The following is an 18,278-nucleotide window of genomic DNA, read 5'->3' on the forward strand; positions in this document are numbered from 1 at the left end:
TCAGGGAATCCAGAGAAATCTCAGTCTGTATAGGGCAAAGTATATAGGATACTGTTGAATATGCATGACCTTTGAGCCGTCAGATGGCATTGCATTACAAACCGTCATGCTACTGTGTTAAATACAGCCACATGGACTCTGGAGTACTTTGGAAATCAGTTGTCACTTAGCAGTCTGACGCTGCATCAAGAAATGCAACTCGAATCTTTGTTACACAAGGAGAAAGCTATACATTGAGTCTATGCAGAGATGCTGCCAAGTTCTCTGGGCCCGAGCTCATCTCAGATGGTCTAAAAGACAGTGGAAATATGTGCTGTGGTCAGATGAGTCAATGTTTCAGCTTGTTTTTGAAAAAAAAAAACTGACATTGAGTTATTAGTACCAAAGACAAAAGGGACCATCCAGACTTTCATTAGTGACAGGTGCAAAAGAAAACATCTGTCATGGTATGGGGGTGCATCAGAGCAAACGGCATGGGTGACTTGCTGAAGGTACCATTGACATGGAGGCATATATTTGGATTGTACAAAGACATAAACTGCCATCAAGATGACATCTTTCCTGGGTAGAAAGACAATTCCAGGCCTCATTCTGCACGTGATACATTAAAGTGGTTTCTAGACATACTACACCGTATGTAGAGCATGTTAAATTTTTCACTTTTTGAGGATGAGCAAAAACGCTCAGCTTTTTTGTGTCCCTTTAAATGCAAATGAGCTGCTGCTCTCAAGAAGAGGGCAAAGTTTTGGGAGCTCATGCTAGCAGCTCCAATTAACGTCATGTCACGCAGACTCACTGAAAATGTCAGAAAATGTTCAGCCTTTTATGTTCAAACCGGAGTTGGACAATAATGTAGAATGCAACAGGACGTTTCTGAACAGTTAGTTGTAGAATTAATGTAGCTGTTGTGGAGTTAACTATCTTAAAGTCATTAATTAGCATATTTTGTAAAGATAATCTATAAATCGATCATGTGTGAACTGTTGTAAGATGCCTACAGAGCCAGAGAATATGCTGCATGAAGATAGAACTAGTATAGCATCGCTGTCCGATGAAAACCACGTATGTCCATTTTGCCGATTTTGAGATTTTTCGACGGATTGAATGTCCAGGTTCATTTCCGTATACAGTATGCTTCACATATCTAAATGGCCAATGAAAAGTTGTGAAATCATGTCATCTGATTTTCACATATATCCATTTGGTGTCAAAGCTTTCAATCACGCCGTGTATATCCCGCCCTGTGGAAGCATCTCGCCGGTCTCGTGAAGTTTCATCGAAGCTCAGCACTGGATAGCCGAATAACACTGTGAGGTTACATTGCCAAATAAACATAGCCTGGTGAGACAATGACTTTCCTTTATCAAGGTAAACTTTTCCCCCCTGACGCCAGACGTACGTCTAGGAGTGACAAAATTATGGTAGGACTGTGTAAACAAAGTATCTGTCTAGCATTACCATGTCAGTGTATTGATTCATTGTCCCTTTATAGTTTGCAAGAGACATTCAATACATTTATAATTAATATTAAATAAACTAAGGGTATTTAATAAACTAAGACGTAGGCTATTTAATAAACTGAGCGTATTCATCTCAATATGAAACGCGACTTGGCCATTCTAATTAATGATCGGAAGAACGTGTATCGACCACTGTTATTGTAAAATATGCACGTATGTCCATTTAAACTCAATTTTGGTCAAATGTGGATTATATCATTACACTGGCAAGAATATGGTTACATGTAAAGATGCCGTACCAAGTATGACAACGCTACATTCAACTGCTTTTGAAATACAGTGTTTTTTTCACTTCCTGAAAAGTAACCGTTTTGGACATATGTGAGTTTCATCGGGCAGCGACGATAGTTTAGTTTAATTAAGGTTATAACTTGTCATTTTGTCATCTTGCTTTTATGACATGTATTATGTACAGTATTACATACTGTAATGCAATAACATGGCCTCATCCTCATCCAATTTTAGGGTTAGTGATGTCACCAACCCTGGAAGAAGCTCATTGTAGTCCCTACCAGCCGTTTGTTGTAGTCCTTAAACAGAAAATTCTTTAAAAGAAATTTAACAAGTTATAAAGTAAATTAACTAGCTTCCCCCAGACCGTCTTCCATATTTGAAGAAAGAACTTATGGATAAAGTTGCGCTATGTCCTACGGCGGTTTGGCGGAAGCTAGATATTTTACTTTAAAACGTGTTAAATATGGTAATTTTTACACAAACGCATCTCTTTGCTTCAGAATACATTTATTAACCCCCTGGAGCTGTGTGGAGTACACATTTAAGATTGATGGATACACTTTTTTCGATTTTCAAACAGGTGCTTTCCGTGCACTGCCATTATACTGTAAAGCTTTGGAGCATCAGGGTGATTATTACTATAACTCAGACTGTATTCATCTGAAAGAAGAAAGTCATATACACCTAGGATGGCTTGAGTGTGAGTAAATCATGGGGTGATTTTCATTTGAAAGTAAACTAATCCTTTAATTACAGTGACAATGAATGAGGAACTCACTATTTAGTCATTACAATATCAACAACTTGTTTCAAGATGCAGTCAGCTTTGTATCTATAGCCACTGGAGTTGTTTGTGCTTATGTAATGGGTGAACATGCTCAGAGACCCTACTGGGTGTTAGCTGCTCAGGACTGGCACACGTTCGCACCATGTCTCTCTCCTTCTGCTGTCCGTGACAGAGGGGAAGCATTACTAATCTGCCACAAACAGAGCAACAGAGGCTCTCAGAGATGACAGGCCAGAGGAGATACAGAAAAACATGTATGGCTAAAGAACAAGAGAATGAGAGAGAAAACAAAGTAGCATATAAACGAGCATGTAAAACCGCTTTTGTTCTGCACTGACAATGAGTCTTCCCCGTACTATCGAGCAAAATTTCCATGACAAAGTCTAAGCCTAAGCTTTGACTAAATCGCAATGCGGTGCATATTTGTTTGAGTCCAGGACCTAAAATAATTTCTAGAAACCAATCCATGATATTCATGAGATTCCAAAATTCACATGGTGCGTCATTCGGAGCTCAGCCATCCTCATATTTAGGTACTGAAAATCAATGGGAAACTAAGGAGAAGCTTGCTTCAGATTGCAATGTGAGATTGAAAGAAAAAAAAAAACTGGAGTGTGAGGCTGAGGTGCCAGTTTTGAAACCCACTGAACAATAGAGCTACTGATTGCCATTTTGCTTTTTGTGACTGTGTAAAGGAGGGTTTGTTCTCATAATGGCAAGTGCCTGACTAAATGCATGTCTTAATTGTAATGTTTAAAGGAACCATGCTGAGAATGGGAAGGAAAGCAAAGAGAGTGACTAAAAGGTGAGAAACCATGGAGGTTAAGGCAGCGTCTGGAATATAAAACGAAATCTATGCACAGTATTTTTACATTGTTGCACTTGTTTAAAATGATAGTGATTAGACACACTTGCGCATGCTAGAGCTATGCATTTCCAGTGAATTTTATATCATTTTATATATCATCTATACATCTCTATACAGTGGGGTCCAAAAGTGAGACCACCGCTAAACATGATTTTGCATTTTTCTTATTTAATACATTTTGTTTATAACAAATTATTTTATCAGCACAACAATTTAAGTTGAAAAGTTACATTAAAAACTAATATGATTGTTGGATGAACTCCCCAATAATATGCCTGCTGCTGGCAATGTTCACTGTCAATGTGTGAGATTGACAACCACATTTATTTACAGTTGTGAGTCTCGTAATGTCCTGTTCACAGAGCAGCTTACAAATGCAGTACCTCCTTTGAAAAGTAACATTTTAAACAATATCCAAAACGTTAACAAGACTAAGTTTCTTTGTTTTCTGCCTTTTTCCCCTGTCCTCCCTTGCTGTTGTGTTTCAGCTGTTCGTCATTTCGCGTCCGCACCAGTTCTGTGTCTGTGTTGATTGTTCTGGTTATTTCTCCCTGCTGTCTGTTCGTGTCTGTGTCGGGTAATTATCTCCCTGTGAGTGTGACGTTCGTCTGCAGTATCGCTCTGCTTCCGTTATAATACTGTTTGTGTTTGTTTTCAGTCCCAGTCCCATTTCCTGCTTCAGTACCTGAACTCGTGGTCCGTCTGTCAGAGACTTCTGTCTGCAGGCCTGGTTCCTACCATCCGCCAGGTTTGGTGCTCTCCATCGGCCACCTGAGGCACACCTAGATCGACCACCGAGCGCTCGTGCACAGGGGGCTTCCTTCAGGGAACGAACTCTTTCTGTTGTTTCTGTTCTCCAGCTGCAGCGTCCCCGTGTGACGACGCCTGGCAGTCTGTTTATGTTGGACATTGTTTGGGACTCTGAATAAACTCTGTTAAATTACTCCCTTTGCTTCTGGGTCTTCTGCCGTCACATAACAATAACATCTGTTTAACTTATAACATGTGAGTAGGTTAATAGTATAACTTAGATTACACATTTTTCAGTTTTACTCAAATCAGGGTGATGCAAAAATGAGTACACCCCACAACAAAAACTACTACATCTTGCAGCATCTATCTTTTTCCATTCTTCAAGAATGACCTTTTTTAGAGACTGGATTCTGGATGGAGAGTGAGGCTCTTGTCTCTTCAACCTGTCTCCTCAGAATTCCCCATAGGTGTTCAATTGGGTTCAGATCAGGAGCCAGTGGAGCAATTTCACCCTGTTTAGGATCATTGTCATGTTGGAAAAGTGCACGACGACCAAGGGCACGGAGTGATGGTAGCATCTTCTCTTTCAGTATAGAGCAGTACATCTGTGAATTCAAGATGCCATCAGTGAAATGCAGCTCCTGACACCAGCAGCACTCATGCAGCCAGACATAAGGACACTGCCACCATGTTTCACTGTGGGCACCATGCATTTTTCTTTGTATTCTTCACCTTTGCGACACCATACAGTTTTGAAGCAATCAGTTCCAAAAACATTTATTTTGGTCTCATCACTCCAGAGTATAGAGTCCCAGTAGTCTTCATTTTTGTCAGCATGGGCCCTGGCAAACTCTAGGCAGTCTTTTTTGTGGCTGGGCTTGCCACAAAACCCATGCATGCCATTCCTCTGCAGTGTACGCCATTGGCTTTCTACTTCTTTAGATAACTGCATTGAACTTGCATGCCGATTTTCTTCAACCCTTCTCAGCAGAAGACGCTCCTGTCGAGGTGTTAACTTCTGTGGACGACCTGGATGTCTCTATGAGATGGTTGCAGTTCCATCTTTTTTAAATTTTTTGTACCACTTTTGCTACAGACCACAAAATTGGAAGGAGCAGCTCAGGTTCTGGATCTTTACACGACACCGTTTTCGACTAAAATACGGAAAACTTTTTATCTGTTTTGGCCTTTTATTTACACGACAACAGCGTTTTAGGGGCCTGAAGATGCAAACTTTGGAAACATGTCTCAAAGTGCATTTTTTTGTAAACTATACCATTATTGTCTCTGTGTAAACTATGACAAATGCGAATTTGTGAAAATGGCGTCGTCACTCGCGTGTGTATTGTGTGTTCAGTCTATAGGCGTGTAGTGTTTCTTTACAAAGTGACATCACAAACTACTAGCCTAGCATGCATAATACAGTTATTATTTGTTTTTCAGATCTATGTGAGCAGCTCTCTCACACTGTTTGAAATGACAGACAACTCATCTAGTCTGGTTCAGTTCACACAGCACAGGTTTTCCAAGAATGTGGTTGTGAGTCCTGAAAATTATTGGTATGAGTTTAGTTATTGAATGAGGTTGTCACTCCTGTAAATAACTGAACTGTGTATGAATGTAACCATATTAAGGACTTAAATACAGAACTGACAACTCTAGTCTGCTGCTGTGTGATTGTAATTGTGTATAGTGTCTCCAAATTCACACACTGTATTCATAAAACAGTAGGCGAGAAATACCCAAATGACATACTACTTTTGCTGAAATTCTGAGGTGCTTTTCTGTTTAAATATTTTGTGAGGCCTCGGGAATCCACTCGTCAAAGATGGGGAAGTGATGCAACTGACCTCGTAGTTCACATGACTATCCTAACATGGTTGATGTGGTATGTCTGTATTCATGCTCCACACAATAGTGATTTTGAAATAATCCTTTAAAGGGTTAGTTCATACAAAAAAGAAAATTCTGTCTATAATTACTCACCCTCATGTCGTTCCTTGCAAGATCTTTGTTCATCTTCGAAACACAAATGAAGATATTTTTTATTAAATCCGAGAGCACTCTGACTCCTCCATAGACAGCAATTTGCACTGTCAAGGCCCATAAATGTTCTAAAGACCACATGGCTACAGTGGTTCAACCTTAATTTTATGAAGCAACAAGAATACTACAATACTACAAAAATAAAAAATATGGACAACACACATTTACTCCCTTCCATTGTTGAGAAGTGAAGCTGCCAATGTCCAAATATGTCGCTGCCCCACCCACACTCCCACAGAATCAGTTAGTACAGTTTACTGCAGAACAACTCATTATGAATTAGACAGTTATGGAAATCTAGAAATTAAAGTTGAAGACTTGCTGCTGACTACTAGTTATCTCAGCTGTCAGTCATGATGTCACACGTCCATTTTTATAGCATCAAATAACAAACTAAACCCAAACTTACTTTAAAAAACGAACACTTGAATATACATAATATAGGTAATTACCTAAAATGACAGAAACCATCTTTGGAAAAAAAATTATTTGAAATGTAATTTGATTGTTTAGTTTATCTCACGTCCCATTATATTACATGGAGAGGGTGGGGTTTATGAGCTATACTGCATCCAACATATTGGCTTCACTTTTCAGGACTTGTACAGCACACTTGCATAGAAAACAGAAGAGCTGCACTATGCTTAGTATTGGTGCGTTCCAAACGGGATATATCACCCTCCGAAGGGCACTTCGGAGTGAAAACAATCATGACCGCCATATTGGAGGGTCGCTCCAAACCGAACTTCTCAAAACTGGCCACTTCAAAGGGCCCTTTGGAATAAAGGATTTCAAAGGGTACAACTGATGGACACTTCGGGCCCCCATGATCCTTTGCACAGGGAAGTTGTTTGATGTCACAGAATGGGTACGGGGGCTCGGAGTTCGATTTTACCTATATGTATGTATAGTATTTTTTAGTATATTACTGTAATATTTATAAGAGTTAGATTAGGTACAACAAAATTCAACAAAAATACTTAACAGCTCCCTTTATCAGTCCATTCAAATGTTTAAAATACATAGATACAATATACATTATATTTAACGTAAGTAAATAAATAAATAAACTAACGTTAAACAAAATTTTTGGGTCTTAACCAGCGTACAAAATGTGCGACAAAGGTGCTTCCTTGATTGTCTCAATAAGATGACGCAGAAGTGCATTCCAAAATAAGTTTTTTTTTTGACCCCTACATCCTTCATCCCGTCGAAACTCTCACTAAGGAGGGTAAACCCTTTGAAGGGCTTATGGCATAGGGATGAGCCCTTCCGAATGGAATACAGTGTAAGTCAACAGCGTAGGAGTCTGACAGGGAAGAGAAGAGATTGTTAAATAAAATCTTTATTTTTGTCTTGTTTACACTAACCCTTCAAGTGAATGATTCAATGACTAATGATGAATGATTTATTACCACCTACTGGTGAAACAATTTAACCTGCAGAAAGAGTCATGAATATCCCAATGCACACAGGCTGACAATATGGCTGTGTCCGAAATCAAATATTCTCTGAGTAGGTGCTTCTTTTAAATTATGTTTTATTAGCAAAGTTTGGGAGGAGCATGTTCAGATAATCAACCTAATTAGCATGAGAGATGGTATATATATCTGAACTACCTCTATCCCACAACAGTTTTCCAGCATCCCTCCGCCACCCCAACTCCTCACTCTTAAATAGTGATGGGGTGGGATGGGGGGAGTACTCTGGGTTCGGGCCAAATTCTGAGCTTGGAGCCCTCCCCCGGAACAGCATGGCAAATATGCATACGTTTAGTATATCTAATTATATGTAGGGGTGAACTCGTGAAATAAGTAATTTCTTTGCTACTGATAAAAATGTACATTGTGTATAGTATGAATATAATCCGGACGTACTCTACATGTGTCATGTTGTCGTTGTCACGTGACCTACCAGTATCAGTTGAGTCACTTCACTGCCATTCGCAAATGCTCTCCTGTAGCGATAGTGTTTTTGAACATTTCAGTGAGTGTGACTCATTTATTATCACCTACTGACAGAAAGTCAAGTAGAAAATTAAATTCAATTTTTTACTATTTCTAAGAAAGCTCTTTCATTTCATGGCTTGACTGAAAAAAAGATTCAAATAAAATCAAGTTCAGTGTGGTCTCAGACATTTGGACACCACTTTACTATTTATTAAATGGTTGGTTTATTGCTCTTGTGAAATGTGTGTTGAGAACACAACTGTAAACATGTTAGAACTGTGATGTGCAGAACATTCTGGATGCGTGATTGTCTTGTGCCACACTCATATACGAGTGGCTGGCAGATTAGATATTTGCCTCTGCTGTCGCTGTCACTCCCTGTTAAGACAAGCACATCAAGATCAGTCATTCAGCAGCAAAAAGAGGCAGCATTTAGAGGCGGTCGTCAGGTGCAAAGACAAAGGCAGCGGGAGGTACGAACAAGATGCTACTTAATTAAAAAGCCGACTCTGCTTCCCATCGCTAATATGGGCTGACAGAGGTCAGGGACAATATGAGAGACTGTTTAAAGCCTGGATAGACTCACTAGAGGACAGGGCTGGAGTGGGACCTATTTCAAGCCCAGGATTTTAATGGCCAAGACCAGCCCTTAACCCCCACAAAATATGAATATGGAACATGATCTTTACTTAATCCTAATGATTTTTGGCATCAAAAGAAAAATTGGTAATTTTGACCCATACAATGTATTGTTTGCTATTGCTACAAATATACCCATGCAACTTATGACTGATTTTGTTGTCCAGGGTCACAAATGTAATTTATTCTTGCGTTGGCAAAGCAGAATTTTCAACATCATTACTCTGGTCTTCAGAGTCACATGATCCTTCAGAAATCATTCTAATATGCTGATTTGATGCTCAAGAAACATTTCTTATTATCAAAGTTGAAACTAGTTTTTGCTGCTTAGTATTCTTGTGAAAACAGATACATTTTTTCAGTATTTTGGTTAAAGTTCTAAAGAACTGCATTTATTTGAAATATAAATCTTTTGTAATATAAATGTCTTTACTGTCAATTTTGATCAATTTAATGCATCCTTGCTGATTTTTTTATTTTTTATTTTAATCTTTCTTATGCAAAGCTTTGGTCAAACTGATGGTTTCCACAAAAATATTAAGCAGCAAAAAATATTTTTAACACAGTTATAATAAATGATTCTTGAGCATCAAATCAGCATAATACGCTATATCTACTCAATACAATTTTGGCAACAGATTACAAGCAATATTATTAAATTCAACAATTAGAATTTAGTTAGAATTAATCAAATTAATTCCTTAAATGTCAACCGTTTAAAACAAGTACATTTTAAACAAAAATATCTGAATAGACAGATGACAAAGATAAATTAAGAACTCTATTGCCAACATTGATGACACCTGATGATAACAAGCAGAATCATTGAAGGAAAGAGAAACACAAGAATTAACAGAGGTTTAGATGTTGGTGTTGATTTTATTGAAAATGTCTGATCACCATTATGGTGATCAGTGTTTCTTTTAGTTGGGCAGTTTGACTCTTTGCTTTTTATGTCAGTTTGTGGTTTTTGTAATGGTGTTTGCTAATTTTACACATTTTAAATGGTTGACTTTTAAGGAATTTATTTGATTCATTCTAACTCAATTCTTATATGTTGAATTTAATTTTAAAAATTGCTTGTAATCTGTTTCGACAATTTTATTGAGCAGATAGAGTGTATTACTTTTTACAGTGTATTAGAATGATTTCTAAAGTATCACGTGACACTGAAGACTAAAGAACTGATGTTGAAAATTCTAAGCGCCAAAGAGGCTTCTTTTAAAAATGTTCTTACCAAAAAAAATTTTGACCAGTAATGTATAATATTTGTGGCACTGCATTTACCAAACATGGCCCTTTTTAAATGAGTTTTTAAAAAACTGCAGCAGAATGTCAAAGTGCAGCAGTTGAAATCAAAGCACTTCTAACAGAGCTCTGACGAGAGACAATTAGCTTTTAAAACTTCTGAGATGTGAAGTTCTCAAAGTACATCTCATCCCATTATGTATCTTAACTCATTAACAAAATGACACCATCAAAGAATGGAGCAGTTGGGCTTCTCAGTAGTGTCTCTGTGTGTGGGAGAGAGAGAGACAAAGGTGTTACAAAACAAGGCTTCAATTCAAAAACATGATCTTGTGTGATTTGTAGTGGTGTGTCCTCTAGTGGCAAGGAGCTTGCACAACAAAAACAGCACACAGCACAAAAATATTAATCTATACTGTATTAAATCAATCATTATTTACACATACAGGAATGTTACAGAATACATTGATTCATGAATGCGCTTATAATTACAACTGCCACAAAGCACTGAAAATAAACCAGTGCAAAATCATGTCTCTTGAATGCCCATTATTTTCATTTTACTATTCATGGACCACACTAACATACATTAAGCATTATACCACATCATGAAGATCTGGATGTTCAGAAAAGTGTCATAATTTGGTTAAAATCTTGTGAAATGAGAAATCAAGTCTTGCGATTTCTACCTATTGCATGTTAAAAAGTCCAAAATGAGATTATATAGTGTACTCATTCATCTTTAGCTACAAGGCATAACATTATCCAGTGGAAAAGTTGCAAATTAGTGTCCATCAAGGCTCAAGTGATTTTTTTGGCCACATCATGACCAAACATTAAGAAGGTGCAAAGTGAGAAATGTATTGTAGCACTTTTAGTCAGTCAGGTTGTGGTAATAGAGCTGTGATTGAACTGGGGTCAAGCATACTGCTGGGTGAATGTCTGATGGAATTCCTTCAGTTTGTTGAGCATAATCTTGAGTTTGTCTGTTGGAGGAAGGATGGTCATCCTGGTAAAGCAAATAACACAAAAGAGGAATGGAGAGTTTAATGTAAAAAATTACATTTCTCATTATATACAAGCTGTGTGGTGACAAAATATATTTGAGCAAATATTCCATATAGATTCTCAATCGCCAGGAGTTTGACTGACAAGCGATCTAACCAATCAGAACGCCGAATCCGCCATTTTGTCCGACAAAGCAGTCAGGCGTTAGAAGATTAACCTCAGTGGAGTTAAACTTGAAAAATTGTGTATATTGACATCTTTCCGCGTTTGAAACAACATTGATTCTCATGTTCATTCATGTTTATTTGATGCTATAAAAATGGACTAGTAGTAAGAAACGATCGGTTTACGAGCCTCTTGAGCTGAGGCGCTACAGCAATCTGTCATGACCATGGTCACAACACATTAAAGAGCCACAAAGCTTATTGTTTGAATTTCTTAAAAAACTACACAGTTTGAAAGCTGGGACTTTGTTTAATATCATAAGTAACCTGCTCTGTCTTGTCTGTCGACGTAACTAGCTTAACCCCCCCCCACCCCCCCAGTTTACAATTCCAAACATTAATTTTGCCATTAATTATAATAACTGTAATTGTTATATAATTGAATAATTGTAACAATCCAGTGAGAATTTTTAATACACAAGGAATGTGACAACAGCCAGTGCTCCACACTGAGATCGGATCTCAGCATCATCGAAATTAGTTAAAGGTGCCATCGAATGAAAAATTTAATTTACCTCGGCATAGTTGAATAACAAGAGTTCAGTACATGGAAATGTCATACAGTGAGTCTCAAACACCATTGTTTCCTCCTTCTTATATAAATCTAATTTGATTAAAAGACCTCAGAGGAACAGGCGAATCTCAACATAACACTGACTGTTACATAACAGTCGGGATCATTAATATGTATGCCCCCAATATTTGCATATGCCAACCCATGTTCAAGGCATTACACAAGGGCAGCCAGTATTAACATCTGGATCTGTGCACAGCAGAATCAACAGACAAGGTAAGCAAGCAAGGACAATAGCGAAAAATGTCTTTTAGTTGGGCAGTTTGACTCTTTGCTTTTTATGTCAGTTTGTGGTTTTTGTAATGGTGTTTGCTAATTTTACACATTTTAAATGGTTGACTTTTAAGGAATTTATTTGATTCATTCTAACTCAATTCTTATATGTTGAATTTAATTTTAAAAATTGCTTGTAATCTGTTTCGACAATTTTATTGAGCAGATAGAGTGTATTACTTTTTACAGTGTATTAGAATGATTTCTAAAGTATCACGTGACACTGAAGACTAAAGAACTGATGTTGAAAATTCTAAGCGCCAAAGAGGCTTCTTTTAAAAATGTTCTTACCGAAAAAATTTTGACCAGTAATGTATAATATTTGTGGCACTGCATTTACCAAACATGGCCCTTTTTAAATGAGTTTTTAAAAAACTGCAGCAGAATGTCAAAGTGCAGCAGTTGAAATCAAAGCACTTCTAACAGAGCTCTGACGAGAGACAATTAGCTTTTAAAACTTCTGAGATGTGAAGTTCTCAAAGTACATCTCATCCCATTATGTATCTTAACTCATTAACAAAATGACACCATCAAAGAATGGAGCAGTTGGGCTTCTCAGTAGTGTCTCTGTGTGTGGGAGAGAGAGAGACAAAGGTGTTACAAAACAAGGCTTCAATTCAAAAACATGATCTTGTGTGATTTGTAGTGGTGTGTCCTCTAGTGGCAAGGAGCTTGCACAACAAAAACAGCACACAGCACAAAAATATTAATCTATACTGTATTAAATCAATCATTATTTACACATACAGGAATGTTACAGAATACATTGATTCATGAATGCGCTTATAATTACAACTGCCACAAAGCACTGAAAATAAACCAGTGCAAAATCATGTCTCTTGAATGCCCATTATTTTCATTTTACTATTCATGGACCACACTAACATACATTAAGCATTATACCACATCATGAAGATCTGGATGTTCAGAAAAGTGTCATAATTTGGTTAGTGTCAACACATTAAAGAGCCACAAAGCTTATTGTTTGAATTTCTTAAAAAACTACACAGTTTGAAAGCTGGGACTTTGTTTAATATCATAAGTAACCTGCTCTGTCTTGTCTGTCGACGTAACTAGCTTAACCCCCCCCCCACCCCCCCAGTTTACAATTCCAAACATTAATTTTGCCATTAATTATAATAACTGTAATTGTTATATATTTGAATAATTGTTATATAATTGAATAATTGTAACAATCCAGTGAGAATTTTTAATACACAAGGAATGTGACAACAGCCAGTGCTCCACACTGAGATCGGATCTCAGCATCATCGAAATTAGTTAAAGGTGCCATCGAATGAAAAATTTAATTTACCTCGGCATAGTTGAATAACAAGAGTTCAGTACATGGAAATGTCATACAGTGAGTCTCAAACACCATTGTTTCCTCCTTCTTATATAAATCTAATTTGATTAAAAGACCTCAGAGGAACAGGCGAATCTCAACATAACACTGACTGTTACATAACAGTCGGGATCATTAATATGTATGCCCCCAATATTTGCATATGCCAACCCATGTTCAAGGCATTACACAAGGGCAGCCAGTATTAACATCTGGATCTGTGCACAGCAGAATCAACAGACAAGGTAAGCAAGCAAGGACAATAGCGAAAAATGGCAGATGGAGCAATAATAACTGACATGATCCATGATAACATGATATTTTTAGTGATATTTGTAAATTGTCTTTCTAAATGTTTCGTTAGCATGTTGCTAATGTACTGTTAAATGTGGTTAAAGTTACCATAGTTTATTACTGTATTCACGGACACAAGAGCCGTCGTTATTTTCATTTTTTAAACACTTGCAGTCTGTATAATTCATAAACAAAACTTCATTCTTTATAAATCTCTCCAACAGTGTAGCATTAGCCGTTAGCCACGGAGCACAGCCTCAAACTCATTCAGAATCAAATGTAAACATCCAAATAAATACCGTACTTACGCAATTAGACGTTGCATGAGGAACACTTTGTAAACATCCATTTTGAGGGTTATATTAGCTGAGTGAACTTTGTTTATACTGTTTAAGGCAAGCGCGAGCTCAGGGGCGGGGAGCACGAGCAATTAAAGGGGACGCAGCCTGAATCGGCGCATTTATAATAATGCCCCAAAATAGGCAGTTAAAAAAATTAATAAAAAAAAAAATCTATGGGGTATTTTGAGCTGAAACTTCACAGACACATTCAGGGGACACCTTAGACTTATATTACATCTTTAAAAACACGTTCTTCGGCACCTTCAATGCATTGTGAACTAACATGAACAAACTATGAACAGCTGTATTTTTATTAACATTTAACAAATACAGTAACAAATGTATTGCTCATGGTTAGTTCATGTTAGTTAATATACTAATGTTTAACTAATGAACCTTATTGTAAAGTGTTACCAATATTTCTAATTTCTGGATAATGATTTCATGAAATTTCAGTGCTTATCTCCTTTAATGAGAGTGGCATATTTAATCTAAATGTGTATATCAGATGTAAAACAGTTTAAATAATTATTTTTACTTCATTACTTCATTCACTTCAGTAAAAGAGCGTGTATGCACAGTCTAGAGTGTCCATACCGTGCACACATATTTACGCCTCATTTCTTTTTTCTGAATCCTGATATGTGCATGGAAAATTGCATACGCACATTTCTATACCCATTTTGTTTATATATCAGGCCCCTTGTCCGTATTGATCATGGCTCAACTACGATCCGTATAACCCTTAGAACCAATAATTTTTTTTTTTTTTTTTTAATAATCCTTCTGAAGAAAAGATTTGATGTTACTTCCATTTCATGACTTTAAAAGAACTGTTGTCACTGCTTAATATTTCATGTCGACTACTTGTATATTGTGTGTCCACAATTCCCTGTACAAACCATGAGAAGAAAGATCCAAACACACACACACACCTGAAGTGGTAAGTGCCATCTCTTTGACCAAAACCACTGCCAGGAACGAGGCAGATCCCGGTGTCCTCCAGAAGTTTCATGCAGTAGAACATGTCTGGAGCCTGACCCTTCACCTGTATTTACACACACACACAACAAGCCATGTCAAACACAACAAACCAAGTCAATTAGACCAACAGAATACATAATGAGCATGTGACACAAACCGACCTTGGCTTCGTTGATGGCACGTTCAGGTATGGTGATACGAGGGAAGGAGTACATGGCTCCCTGCACAGGGTTACAGCTGATGCCTGGCACTGTATTCAGAATCTCCTCGGTCAGTTTGGCTTTTTCAGCCAAGGCACTCAGAACGGCTGTTCGCTCCTACACAAGACAGAGGAAGAGGAATGAAAAAAGAAAGGCTGGGATAGTAGCCAGTATGGTTAACTGGATTATACACAGCTAATAGGGAGAAAAATACCCAGTGTTTTTTTTTTTTTTTTTTTGTAGAAAAAGAAGAAACATTGTACAGCAGTTGAAAATTATATCTATGTTCTCAACTAAATACAGACAAAAGAACTGAGCAACTGGCCATCTTTTAAAAAGATATTTCACTTAAAATTTTAAATTCTGTCATTATCTACCTCATGTTGTTCTAAAACTGAATAATTTAATTTCTACTGCAGAACACAAAAAAGAAATGACTTTTTCATCCATAAAATAATATTTTCTTTTTTTGACCAAACTGACCAATTATATTAACAAAAACACTTTAAACATTCTTTAAAATATCATATATTGTGTTCTCCAGAATAAAGTAGGCAGATATGTACAAACGTTTTCACGAACAAATCAGGATTCATCAATTAACTTCTGTACTAAAATCTATACTAAAAGGAGTTTTTTTATGAAAAAAAAAAAAAAAAAGGTAGGAACAATTGAAACTATACAGTGCCCTCCACAATTATTGGCACCCTTAGTAATTATGAGCAAAAGCAGCTGTGAAAACTTTTTGCAACCTCCTTTTGCCAAGATAACAGCTCCGATAATGCATCACCTATAATGCCTGATGAGTTTGGAGAACACCTGACAAGAGATCAGAGACCATTCCTTTATGCAGAATCTCTCCAGATCCTTCAGATTCCAGCTCCATGTTGGTGCTTCTTCTCTTCAGTTCACTCCACACATTTTCTTTAGGGTTCAGGTCAGAGGACTGGGATGGCAATGAAAGAAGCTTAATTTTGTGTTTTTTTGTGACCCATTTTTGTGTTGGATTTGATGTTTGTTTTGGATCATTGTCCTGATGGAAGCTCCAACCACAGCCCATTATTGGATTTCTAGCAGAAGTGGTCAGGTTTTGATTTTTTTATCTGTTGGTATTTGATAGAATCCATGATACCATATATCTGAACAAGATGTCCAGGACCTCCAGCACAAAAATAGGCCCACAACATTAAAGATCCAGCAGTATATTTAACTGTGGGCATGGGGTACTTTTTATCCATGTGTGCACCAAACCCATCTGGTGGGTTTGCTGCCAAAAAGCTCTTTTTTTACTTTCATCTGACCATAGAAGCCAGTCCCGTTTGAAGTTCCAGTCTTGTCTGACAACTGAATACGCTGGAGATTGTTTCTGGATGAGAGCAGAGGATTTTTCTTGAAACCCTCCCAAACATCTTGTGGGGATGTAGGTGTTGTTTGATCATTTTTTTAGGCTTTCTGAGACTCAACACTCAACTAATCTCTGCAATTCTCCAGCTGTGATCCTTGGAGAGTCTTTGTCCACTCAAACTTTCCTCCTCACTTCACATTAGGACGATTTAGACACACGTCCTCTTCCAGGCAGATTTGTAACATCTTTAGTTGATTGGAACTTCTTAATTATTGCCCTGATAGTGGAAATGGGAATTTTCAATGTTTTAGGTATTTTCTTACAGCCACTTTCTATTTTGTGAAGCCCATCAATCTTTTGCTGCACATCAGAACTATATTATTTGGTTTTACTCATTGTGATGAATGATTACGGGAATTTGGCATTTGTGTTTACTCATGTTTATACTCCAGTGGAACAGGAAATCATGGCTGGACAATTTCATGCTCCTAGTCACCCCGTTGTGCTAAAAAATGTAAATATGAATAGGAATATATTTTAAAGATATTTTACTCATAAGAATTTATAGGGGCGCCAATAATTGTGGCCAACATGCATTGGAGAAAAACATTTATTTCATAATGTGAGTTTCCCCCCACTTTCAAATGTTTTACTTAAATGAAAGGTTAGAATTTTGTGATTTTTTTTTTAATGAAAGATCAAAAGGATAAACAATGCAGATTTATTTTCACAGCCACCTTTGCTCATATTTACTAAGGGTGCCAATAATTGTGGAGGGCACTGTATATACAGTATATATACAGTGTAACTTTTTCCCCATAACCAGAGTTGTACACCACCAATTTAGTTTACTGTCTACTTGCCAGAGGTGTAAAGAGTACCTGAAAACCATACTTGAGTAAAAGTACTGATACCTTACATCGGAAATGACTCCACTACAAGTTACAAGTAACCAATTCCAATATGACTTGAGTAAAAGTCTTAAAGTATCAGATTTTAACAGTACTTAAGTATTTTACTCATGCTGAATGTAGGCTCGGAGATGCACTAGTCCTGAGAGACATGCCAATGAAAATATGAAACAATTGATTTGTAAGATGAGGAATCAAGTTTTTTTTCTAAAATCAAAATAAAACTGAACACCTCAATGTTGCAATAAATCAAGGTCGACACAACAACCTTGTAAACGTCTACAAACTCTCAAGTCTCAGTTGAGCTTAAGTGCACAAAAAGGCCATGAGTAAACAAATATCCTTCAAAACGGTCTTGTCAATATAGCGGATAAATAAAATAATGTTAATTAAAATAGTTAAATAGTTAAAGTCTACTGTGCTGGTTTCAGCCTTATCACCAGTCATTTCCTCATCAATAAATAAAACATCTGCAATCAGCAACTACCTGCTAATGCACTCACAATCACGTAAAGTATTCTTGTTGACAATTTTGGGTGAGTAAAGGCAAAATGCACAAGATATTGTACATTCAATGATCTTAGATGACGATATCGCTTCTTTATATCAGAAGCACACTGCTGCAGAAAAAGTTAGCTGCCATGAAAAATGTCATTTGTAATTGCATTACTCATCACAAATGTAGTGGAGTAAAAAGTACATTTACTAGTTCAGAAATGTAGTCAAGTAGAGAGT

General features: G+C 37.1%; 1 protein-coding gene across 6 annotated transcripts in view; it reads right to left on the reverse strand.

Moving 5' to 3' along the window:
- Positions 1 to 10,057: 10,057 nt before the first annotated feature.
- Positions 10,058 to 18,278, reverse strand: part of gpt (glutamic--pyruvic transaminase) — a 36,249-nt gene continuing 28,028 nt past the window's right edge. For 4 of the 6 annotated variants that reach the window (XM_067362332.1, XM_067362331.1, XM_067362333.1 and 1 more), the window contains 3 exons: positions 15,249 to 15,404; positions 15,039 to 15,151; positions 10,062 to 11,053 (listed from right to left, as the gene is read on the reverse strand). In XM_067362332.1, coding sequence (XP_067218433.1) covers positions 10,963 to 11,053; positions 15,039 to 15,151; positions 15,249 to 15,404 — 360 coding nt within the window. In that variant the 3' untranslated portion in view covers positions 10,062 to 10,962. Of the gene's footprint in view, positions 11,054 to 15,038; positions 15,152 to 15,248; positions 15,405 to 18,278 lie in introns of all 6 variants that reach the window. The other 2 variants (XM_067362329.1, XM_067362330.1) reach the window with 1 other exon arrangement.

Source organism: Chanodichthys erythropterus, chromosome 16 (assembly GCF_024489055.1).
Source record: "Chanodichthys erythropterus isolate Z2021 chromosome 16, ASM2448905v1, whole genome shotgun sequence".
Taxonomy (NCBI): domain Eukaryota; kingdom Metazoa; phylum Chordata; class Actinopteri; order Cypriniformes; family Xenocyprididae; genus Chanodichthys; species Chanodichthys erythropterus.